At 50.8% G+C, this 10933-nt stretch overlaps 1 protein-coding gene across 2 annotated transcripts in view; it reads right to left on the minus strand.

The window, feature by feature from the left end:
• Window positions 1-4882: 4882 nt before the first annotated feature.
• Window positions 4883-10933, minus strand: part of VEPH1 (ventricular zone expressed PH domain containing 1) — an 82450-nt gene continuing 76399 nt past the window's right edge. For both annotated transcript variants that reach the window (XM_026854880.1, XM_026854881.1), the window contains exons 13-14: window positions 10689-10825; window positions 4883-6203 (exon numbers count right to left, since the gene is read on the minus strand). In XM_026854880.1, the coding sequence (XP_026710681.1) occupies window positions 5967-6203; window positions 10689-10825 (374 nt within the window). In that variant the 3' untranslated portion in view covers window positions 4883-5966. The remainder of the gene's footprint in view (window positions 6204-10688; window positions 10826-10933) is intronic.

Genomic DNA, 10933 nt, shown 5'->3' on the forward strand with positions numbered 1-10933 from the left:
CTGCTGTGATTTTGGCGATCCTCTCGCCCCGCTATAGATCATCAAACAACTCCTGCTGGAAGGGACCTCGGGCGGTCACCCAGCCCAGCTCCCACTCGCAGCAGGGCTTTGGGCCAGGACATCCCCGCTGGGTTGCACCGGACAGTGCTTGAAGCAGCTGCAGGGCGCTGCTGCCGCAGGGCGCTGGCAGGCGGCTCCCCCCGCTGCCGGACACCCCACTCTGCCCACGGGAGAGTCCCTCTCCCCTCATCACACGTGCCCGCGGACGGGGCCCACGCTCTTGTCCTCTCTGCAGAAGTGCGACGTGATGAGGCTGGTCTACAGCCCACGAGGTGCGAGCCAGCTCTTCTCTGCCAAAACCGTCGGACTGTTCCCCTTTGTTGTCGCACTGTCAGACGGGCGCAGAAGTGATGCTGAAGTACCAGTTGTTCTTGAGTGTAATGTGAGGCCACACACTCGCCCCGACTTGGATTCCTGAACGAGACATGTGATGCGGCGCAGAAATCATGGTGGACATCAACACTTCCAGGAAAATGTGGATTACTGTCCTTACATAAAAATGTTCACGTAAGCTGGAGCCAGTATTTCAAAGAATTATGTTTCCTAGAGTTATGCTGACCTGTAAAACCCATTAGGTTTGGAAGATGCTCACATTCAGGGGTGTTCAGGGCCAGGTTTTGGTCTGGTTTTCTAGCTGTGAGCTCAGGTTGAGATGTTGAGATCCTAAACCTTGGTCTGTCACCCCAGTACACAGAGAGGGCTGGATTGGGCTGGGAGCTCTCCCCGTGGGCAGCCTGGCTTGGGCCCACCTCCTGTCATGGCTCTGGGAGGCGATGCTTCGCCGGGACTGCCTGGCTGAGCCCCCGTGTCGCAGCCAGGACCCCCCCAGAGCTTGTCTGCTTTCACAGACCCCGTGGAAACGGCACTAGTGCTGCCCGCGGGGAGCAGGAGGGAGCACGGTGCCTGACACATCGGGTGGGTTTAGCGTCCGGCACGGCCAGGGCTGGGACTTGTCCCCCTCTCCATAGGACCGAGGCTCCTTTCCTCTGGAAAACACTGGCTGTATAACGGGATTCGTCAGCAAAGATGAACGCACCCCCTCACAGAGAGACAATGACATCTTTTGTACCGAAAAGTTGTGCAAGACAGACGGCAGATTGTTTCCTGGCCGAGAGGAGCAGCCATGCAGCGGAGGCCTGGTGCTGGAGCCGAGGAGGGCGTTCGCATCTCTTTTCCGGGAGCGCTGCCACACACGCTCCCGTGCCCAGGGACCCTCCGCCGCAGCTCTGGCGGCGTCTCCGCGGAGGGTGGGACGGTTCCTGCAAGGGACGAGCAAACAAACCCAGAAAATGCAGCACAGTGGGAACTACCAGGATGTTCCCCATTCAGAGAGCAGAGCTATTTAAATCTAGAGCGGTTCGATACAAGTTATTTTAAAAAGAACCAATAAAAACTATTTGTATTTGCTCGAGAAGAAAATTTGCAACAGTGGGATTTTTTAATTTTTTTTTTTTTTTTTTAAATCTCCCTGCTCTCATCCTAACTAGATTGATGATTTCTGTATTTCTCCTTTTAGGAGATGACTAGAATAAGTTGCCAGATGAATTTCTCTTTTATTTTATTCCAAGTTTTAATTGAAGACAGGAGAAGTGTGGCTAAGCTTCTTATTTTATGCAATTATTTTCTGGCACAGAACCCGGGGTCTAACTACATAGCTATGCATTCCATATTGTTTCAATCACGTGGAGATCGAAAGGAAGGATGTAGGCGACGGGTGACAGCCAAGTGCTGGTGACAAAGCCTTGAGGCAGCAGGTGAAGCAGAGCCGCGTTTGCCCCTTGCATGAGTTTCACGCTCAGACCTGGAAATCACTGGACGTGAGGGGGGTGCTCCGCCCCGACCTGCACATCCCCGAGCTCTGTCAGACAGGCGACGACGCGCGTTGGCACCCACGTCCCCAGGACGAGCAGGAGCATTAAATCCATGATGTAACACGTAGGTGGTGGACTGAAAGTTGGCATCAAGATTAAGAAATACAGATTATTTTGTCTGTAAAAAATGTTTTCACTGGCCATCTGGATCATTGAACTCCAGTGACATGCCTCGGTGGGTGAATTTGTTTAGTACAGGATGTAATTTTGGATGAGCTGTTGGGGGATGTGGGGTAGGGGAGAACTTTGTAGAGTGGGGCTGATGGTTGGACTCGATGATCCTGAGGGTCTTTTCCAACCTGAAAGATTCTGTGGAATTTAAGACTGTAAATCCACAAGTTCACACCTATGAATTAACTTCATTCCCATTAGACTCAGCGGTGTGTCCTGTGGGTAAAGTAAGAATTCACTGGTCCAGGTATTAAAAATTAAATGACTGAAATCTCCTTTCCTCATCTGCCAGAGAAGCCGTGGAAATTTCCCATCATGTGGCTTTTCTTACCCTTGCTCTGCTCCCTTTAAATCGAGGTTTGGCTCCGTGGCTTCGTTCACACCCAGAGGCTGTCTGCATCGCGCCTGCGCAGGCGTGACCCCGAACAAACTGTCCCACAGCCCTGAGACAACAGCACATAAAGGGTCACAGACAAAAAGCCTGAACCTTCCTCCAATGCTTTTGGCCATCAGTGTCAGGCTTGGATTGGACTTCGCGCGTGTTAGAGGCACAAAGTGTAATAGAATTTATACATACGATAATATTTTATGGCAGCACACGTTGCCTGGTTCCACGTGAGCGATGGGGCACAGGACTCTGCCCGGCCAGGCGGCCCACGCAAGCATTGGTCAACTTCCTTGGATGGGCCGCTCCCAGACAGGCTTTCCATATTTTCTGTAACCAAATTAAGCTTTAACAAAGTTGTTCTGACCACTTTGCTACATTTTATGACCTAACACTCATCTCCACATTTGAGTTGTTACAAGAATTCTCAGGAATTTGAACATTTCAGCGTCTTTCTGGAGCGCTGAGAGCATCAGGGAGTCTGGAGCTGGTTAAGGCATCCCACGGGCCATTGACAGAGGTCCTTCTCTTTCCCCTCTGACATCGTTAGCGTCGATGCAAATTTATCTTTTAGATCTACAAACCTATGGCTGGTTTTAAAGCCCTCCCTGATTTTCCATCATGCAGGAACGCTTCAGCAACCGCTTTGTTCTCAGCTGCTGCCCGCGCGGTGCGATCCATCGGCACTTCCTTCTCCAGTCACCACAGGAATGTTGGAAATAAAATATTGTCTTTGCAGACAGGGGCTCGCTGACCTGTCAGGGCACGGGGGCCAGGCCAGTCATTCGACACACACCAGGAGCCCGGGCTGGAGCGCTGGTCGAGACGAGCTGCCGAGCTCCCCGGGGCTGGAGGAGGCTCCATCCCATCAGCGTTGGGAGGGTCTCTGGAAATGCTGGAGACCCTCGAGCAAAACAAAACAAACATACGCCGACTCCTGCAGGAGTTGGGGAAGGAGAGCGAGAGCATTTTGTTTCACTGTCTCAAAGAGGATTTGGAGAAAACGTGGAGTTGGAAAAGATGTGATTTGGGATTGGTCTGACCAGTGGTCGGTGGCCCGCGAGGAGGAGGAGGACAGTGGGGTGGCACGGGTGGGGGCACAGGGACCCCCCCGGGCTGGAGGGTGGTTTGGAAAGGTGATATCGTGGCTACAGGTGGGCAGCGTGGTGGCACCAGGCAAGGCCATCATCCAGAAGGTCACTATCAGAGCCTGGCCACCGCAGATAATCCTGCCCCAAACCATTTTTGAGCTTCTTTGCTTTTATTTCTCACCCTGCCCACGGGTGGCTACAGCAGAGCTGCAGTGCTCAAGGTCTTGGCATCTTTCTGCCAGTTCCCTGGTGCCCCCAAAAACATCACTGTCAGGTCTGGGAAACGATTAAAAATAATGGGAAACAACCAAGCGAAGAAACACAGACGTCCCCACGAGTGCAGGCAACTAAAAAAGGGGACGCAGAAATAGCAAACAGCTTTTGAGAGTTTAGCCTTATTTTCCTTTCTCTGTAGATGGAAATTCATTGCACTGGTGCTGCTCCACAGCGTTTCTCCCCAAATATGTGACGGTGCTTTGGTGGATGAGGTTGAGAAATCCCTCTCTGGAGCCGCCAGCTCAGGCTGCTGCGAGGGACGGGGCAGCCCTTAGCTCTGGCCTGGCAGCAGAACTCAGGTGCTCCCACGCTCCCATAAACTAGTTTTTCCTCATTCTAATTGGAATAAATGCTCCTCACCGCGTGTTAGCGTCTTACCTGTCAGTGTAACAAATTGCAGAGCTCTGGAGAGACAAGCACCAGCAACACACCGCGCTTGCAAGTTACCAGACTGCAAAGATAAATATTTAGATGCCACACGACAAGGCTCCAAGCTCTGGGCTGTAAACCCCGCTGAAAAACCGCATCAAGGAGGGAGGCACCGAAACACCGAGTTAAATCACTCGGGTCCCGCTCCCTCCGCGCCTCCTCCAGTCCGGGCGTGGCCCCCTTTACCCAAAGCCAGAGAATTTCAGTGCAGGAAGAATAATGTTTCTGAGCTGTCCGAGCAGCAGCAGCTCCGGTGAAATCAAGAGAGTTGGGGAACGTTCAGGATAGTGGGAAAATTCCGAGGGAGCTGATGGTTTGAGCCGCACCCCGTTGGAGAACGGCGACAGGAGACACAAACCTCGCGGTGACGCCGAGAGCGGGCCCCGCTCAGCACCGCCAGCGCTCGCTTTGCTCAATCGCCTTAAATCCAAATTTATTTCCCGGGTCATTCCCCCTGCTCCCCCGTTCCCCGAGAGCTTCCGATGGGCCCTGGCAGGCCCCGCCCTGCCACCGGCCCCCGCTGCCCTCCCGTCCGCAAAGCCAAAGCCAGAACTCACCCAGCAACCGTGATGGAAAGACGACAAGGGAACATTTCCGACAGCAGATTGTACCGCTGTGCTCTGCAGGAAACTCTCAGAAAAGCCGTGGGTTCCTTCTGCTACCGAGTAGAAGCTACATGTCACAGTAAAAAGCATTACAGTTAATTATTTTCCTGAATTTTCCCCCTCTTAAATCCCCCGTTTTGGCAACAACTTTTAGTCTGGGTTGGAAAATTTAAAATGGATACATTTTTCTAGGTTGGAAAATTTAAGATTTTATTTCTACTCAGCCTTAAATGATCTCCAAGTCCATTTCTTCATTTGCAGACTTTTCATTCATTTCCCCCCCTTTTTTCCTCATTTCCTTTGAGCTTTTTCTACATTACTTCCTTCACTTTAGAACCATTTGAGAGTGACAAAGAAAATCAAACAAATGGAATTTTCTGATTTTGGAGAAGTTTTGAAAAGTTACAGAACAGAGACGACAATTAAAAAAATGAAAGGAAAATAATTTTTTAAAATTACATTCAGTTATGAAGGGGAAAAAAAGCAGGAAAAAGGGAAGATCAAAACAGTTAAATATTTTTTTTTTTCAGCAGTATTAAATCTTTAAAATTGCTCAATCTAAACCTGAAAGAAGCAGCGAATTTTGATTTTTTTTCCACAGACACGTATAAACAGTAAAAGGATGAAGTACGCTGAGATTAAATAAGAAGGAAAATGATCTTTTTACAGACAGAAGGTGATTGAGGAAAGCAGAAAGTCCGTATGCACTCGAATGCTCTTGCCGCATCCGCAGCCCTGAGACCTTGTGTACCCCAGAGGCAAAGGCTGAGGGGTTGGGGTCTGGGTTTGTTTCTAACCCTGTCTCCTTGCAGGCCGTTAGTTTAAAAACCTGCATTTCCCACGTGGATGCAGAAGCTGCTTCCGCACCAGCCAACGCCCCAGTGCCGGGAGTGCTCCTGCACGGCGGCACTCCATCCCCTGGTAGGGTCACCGAGGCCTCAGACCTCTCCCGCGGCACAAAGCTCTCCCTGGCTCCTCCTAACTCGTGGTTTTCCCCACAGATTCCCGTGGTCCAGGGGCCGGCGGGGCTGTTGGAGGTGAAAGAGGTCCCCGGCACGGCGCGGCGGTGCCAGTGGCTCTAGAGGTAGGTGGTGGCCTCTCGGCTCTCCCGCTCTCTAGCCTGGGCGACGGCGACGTTGATGCACTGAAGCCACTCCTCGGCGTTCTTCTTGTCCTTGGCCTTGAAAACGTAGGTCTTGCTGTCGGTGAAGATCTCAAAGGCCCGGGGCAGGCTGCGGTCCCTGCGCTTCTTCGCCACCACTTTAACGCTCTGCACCTTGCTGAGCTCGATGGGGCATTCGTCGGGGTCGTCCTTCTGAAACACAGGGAAGACAGAACCAAGACCATCCTAATAAAGAGTCGGTGTCTCTAGAGCTGAGCTTGTCAGCGTTGCTCCTGCGGGCAAACGCACCCGTGGGGACCTCCCAAAAGAGCCTCAAGGGGAGTTCAATACCCCCCTCCCACGCAGCGCCGTGGCCTCCTGCACCCCACGGCCCAGCGTCCACAGAGATGCCCGCGGGCTCTTCCCCCTCACCACCTGCACTTTTGAGTTCCAGCTTCAGCTTTTAACGTGGGCTTGGATTTTCCTTTCTCTGGCTTTTAATAACGGTGAGCTCTGCTAACGGGGCCCGGCACAGCTCGTGCCGATGGCAAACGCTTCCTACGTACAAAAACCAGCCAGTCCTCGGGCACTGAGGGAAGCTCTGCTCTTGAGCAGGGGCCAGTCCTTCCCCTTCTCAGAGTCTCCACCCAAAACCAGAAGCAGCGACTCCCTTTTGTAGGTTTTGACAACAGAACAAATACCTTGAGTCTGATTCAGAAAATGCGAGGGTAACGGGCATTTCTCAGTGGGGAGCGGAGAATACAGGACAGCTCAGTTGCAATTTTGTTTGAAAACTTATAAAGTAGGTACATGTAGGAAATCTTAATGTCATTGTAAGAAATATGATGCAGGGAGCTTAAGAGAGAGTTGTACAAAGTCATGGAAATTTCCTGTGGGGGAAGAGATTTGCGAGCTCCTAAACAATGTACAAATTGGGTCTCCAGGTGAGAAGTTTAAGCCCTGATTCCTCCAGAATATTTATGTTTCTCCTGGTGAGCTTCTTATACTTTTACCAGGAGGAGTAAGGCAGGTTTCACAAAGGCTTTCTGCTCCTGTTGTATAAGGAAGGATCTGGACCGATCTGAGTGCGAATTAGGGGTTAATTATCTTGCGGGAGCTGAGCACCACTCGGTGTGGGAGCTGCTGTCTCCAGAGCTGCTCTCCCAGCAGGCCAGCTCCGAAACACGGGACCAGGGCTGGGCACAGACACTTCTGCAGTAACGCCTCGGTCCTTCTGGGAAAGAACCAGGACTATTTGACTGTTCTAAGGAAAAGCTCACCTGGAAAGACCACCCAAAGGAAGTCCCAAGCCCAGCAGCTGTGATTCCTCTCTGGGATGTGACAGTCCCCTACCGTTACCCCTGATCTGCCAGTTTTCCACATCCATAACGAATACCCAGGATGCGTTTCCCAACTGCTGGAGCTCCTCTCTGTTGCACACACACGTATTATTTGCAGTCAAGGTCTCCTACGTTCCTGAAGTGCCATAAACCCCGGGCAATCCCCTCTTTGTGACTCAATCCAGCAGAAAAGCCCATCCCTCGATGGAAGCAGCTCTCCAGCAAGACCAGCTTCCCCGAAGCCCCGGGGGGGCCCGCGGCAGGTGAGCAGACAGACCCCTCCGGGACAGGGGGGGGTCCCTGGGCTGCCAGCGGCGGTGCCAGCACAGAGCTGTCACCTTCCCGGCACTGCTCCTCGTGTTGCCGTTGCTCGTTCTGGGATGGAACATTTATTTATCTGTCTCATTCCATTTTTGTCAGGGACCCTGTTCCAGACCTGAGAATTTTTCTTTAAATGGATAATTTCTCACTAAAACATTCAGTTCTGACCAAACGGCTTTCCACAAAAAATGAAGTTCATCTCCAGTTTCACACGGGAACAGACTCGATTCCCTGTTCATGACCACGGGACCACAGCAGTGGCCCACCCTCCCCTGCTTCCACAAACACCAGTTAAGGCTTTATTGACAGTATTAAGCTGGCTCTGCACTGAAATCTGACCTGGGATAAACATCATGAAGATTTTATCACAGAAAATGCAAAGCAACAATAGACTCGAGAACCAAAACTTTGCGCTCTGTGAGCCAGAACCTTACATTTAGGAGACTAGCTGGCAAAAATTATATACCCCCTTTGTTACGACACAGCGTTTGCCCTCAGGGTTCACTACAGAAAGTTGATTGTACCCCAGGCACATTTCTGTGGCAGGAGTTTACCACAATTTTCCAGGAGTTTAGGATGTGGCTCTTTTTTTGGACCTCTTATATGTCGGTTTTCTCCTGCCTCCCCTTTACCCACTGGCCGTGCAGTTGCCTACACAGAGTGAATATTGTCCGCATGGTTACTCTGACGAAGGGAAGGTTCACAGTGGGGCTCCAGGAATAAGCAGCCCCAGCCAGCTGGCCATCCCCCAATCCCTCCTCTGTGCTGGTTTGTACTTTCCAGCGAGCGGCGTGTGGAGCCCAAACACCCACGCAGCACCCAGCCCTGCCCGCAGCGCCAGAGATGACGGGGCAGAGCCCTCATGCTCAGCCAGGCAAGCGCTCCAGGGGCTGGAACAAGCACCGGCTGCAGCTGGGAAGGACCCTCAGCCGCCGCCCCAGCTGGTCGCAGCCCCTCACCCTGCACCTTGCCATGCTCCCGGCACCGGCACCCACCCGGCGCGGGGCTGATCCTCGCGCGCAGAGCGAACCTCCAGCGGGGTCTGAAAATCACACTTTTGTTATCTAAACCCCTTCTGTGAGGCTTCATACCTCCGGTCCTGCTTAAAGGGTTTAAAATTTGGTGTTTGGTGTCTGCAATCGTCAGCCCAGGGCACATGGGCAACTTAAAAGTGGTGGGCTCAGGGGTTGCTGCAGGCTGCAAGCCAAGCAATAGTTAATGGCAGGACTTGACTCAAATTTAGGCCAAAAATGTAGAAGTAACAGAATAGAACACACCAGCTTGAAAGACTGAATATGCAGGTGTGACAACCCCGCTGCTGTCCCCGGCGGGCCGGACCCCAGCCTACTACACTGAAGGTATTTGCGTCCAACTTTAAAAAAAAAAAAAAAGCAAAGAAGCCTTGAGTTTGCCAGTTAAAAACAGGAAAGTTAATCTGTGTGATTTATGCTGTTGAGCAAAATCTGCTGTTCAAGAGTCTCATCTGCCAGCTTCACCCACCTGTGACATTGCATGCGCCCCACGTGAACAAGGGAGCACTGAGAAGGCAAAGGTAAGGAGGTGATCACATCCCAGGAGTAACCAAGGCATTCTGAGAGCCTTAGGCCTGGCTTATTTGGAGAAATAATTAAAGCCATCCCATTAAATACATTTCTCTAAGCCAACTGACTTGTTAAAAAAATGACAATTCTGACACTCTTACAAAAGTGAGCATCCGCCAGTACTGAGCAGTACCTGTGGTGCACGTATGGACTAAACTGGCTTCAGAATCTCAACCGAAATATCAGAAAAAGTCACTAGAAATTAAGGAAAAGGCTATTTCCTGACCTACTTGCTTTCAGAAGGATTGTATTGTCCCATGTTCCTCCCAGGCAGGACACCCTGTTGTATTTCTTATAGGAAGGGGCTCAGGAAACCATCTGAGAAGCTTTAAGAGTTTCTGGGTTTCTATAAAAATAAAGATTATTTACCAGAAGTATTAAGGTTTGGCTACAACTGAAAGATGCAACTATTTTTGGATTATCTAAGAGAGAGCTCTTTTAACAAAAAGAAGCAGACTATTTTGTACGATGCTTGATAATTCTTGTTGCGAAAAGCTGAAGAAAATTAGTTTCTAATAACTGAGAAGTAAAAACTAATGGGGACTGGATTCAGCTACGTGCTGTTCCATGCCCTGGGACACGCTCCTCTGAGTCTCTCAGTGTAAATTTCAAATAATTTCACAGAAATTTCAGGAGAATTTCTCTGAATTTAGGCGATGGTAGAAGTGAAAGCAAAAAACCTTCCATTCCTTTGGGAGAAAAGCATTCTAGCCTCACCTTGCTTCAGACGCTGGTACTTCCCCTGCAAATAACACCAATTATAACGTCATCATCTCCAGAACAGTTATTAATGGACAAAAGCAGGCAAGGCTTTCAAAAAGGTGAACAGTCGTTTGATTTTGGAGACTGCCCTGAGGCATTCAGAAGGGCTTGGCTTTCCAGATATTCTGAACGCGACCATCTCCCCCCTGAGCACGTCTGGTCCCGTGAAAATTGGGGACGCAGAAGTGACAGCTCACTTCCCGTGGCTGCCACGCACCTCGCTGTGCCGTGCCGTGCGCTTTGCACGTGGAAAAAATATACTTACCTGCGCAGAATTTATTGGATTTGTGTTTATTCAAGGAAATAAAGAACCACTGGTCAAGACGGGAAACTATTTTTTAACCCACTTAATTCCTTCAGGAGCAGAAGCTTTTGGAATATCCGAGAGGTGACCCTGGAGGCAGAGGGGACGATCCTGGGCACGGGGCAGAGCTAGCAGGGAAAAATCACTGAGTGGCAGTGCCGAGCCCTGGGCAGTTGTTGAGCACTCTCAAAAATCTCACCCTCTTGATCCAGAGAGAAAAATATAACTAAAGCTGGCGAGCAATCCCTCGGCTCGGTTCGCCACGCGGGTACAGAGACCACGGGCAAAGCTGAGTGACAAAAACCTCTGGAAAAGGGGGGAGGGGGGGGGTTGGGGAGAGAAAAATCAAATTGATGGTCTTTGGACTTACAGATTTTCCTTTCCGAAAAAGCAGCTGGTTGCCAGCCAGGGTGAAGTACCGAGTTTTCCACCTTTTGATAAACTTCCAGCGGACTTGCTTCTCTTTCAGCTTGCCTTCAATCAGAGGTTGGCCATCCTGATTTACAACTGGGGAGGTGAACACACAACCAGGGGGTTATTTCTGCCCTCCCTTTGCCCCAGCCGAGAGCCAGTCTTTCGCTGCCAGGCAAAAAGAGATTTTTTTTTTTTTTTTTT

The sequence above is a fragment of the Athene cunicularia genome (genome assembly GCF_003259725.1).
Source record: "Athene cunicularia isolate RWA chromosome 9 unlocalized genomic scaffold, athCun1 chr9_part1, whole genome shotgun sequence".
Lineage (NCBI taxonomy): Eukaryota > Metazoa > Chordata > Aves > Strigiformes > Strigidae > Athene > Athene cunicularia.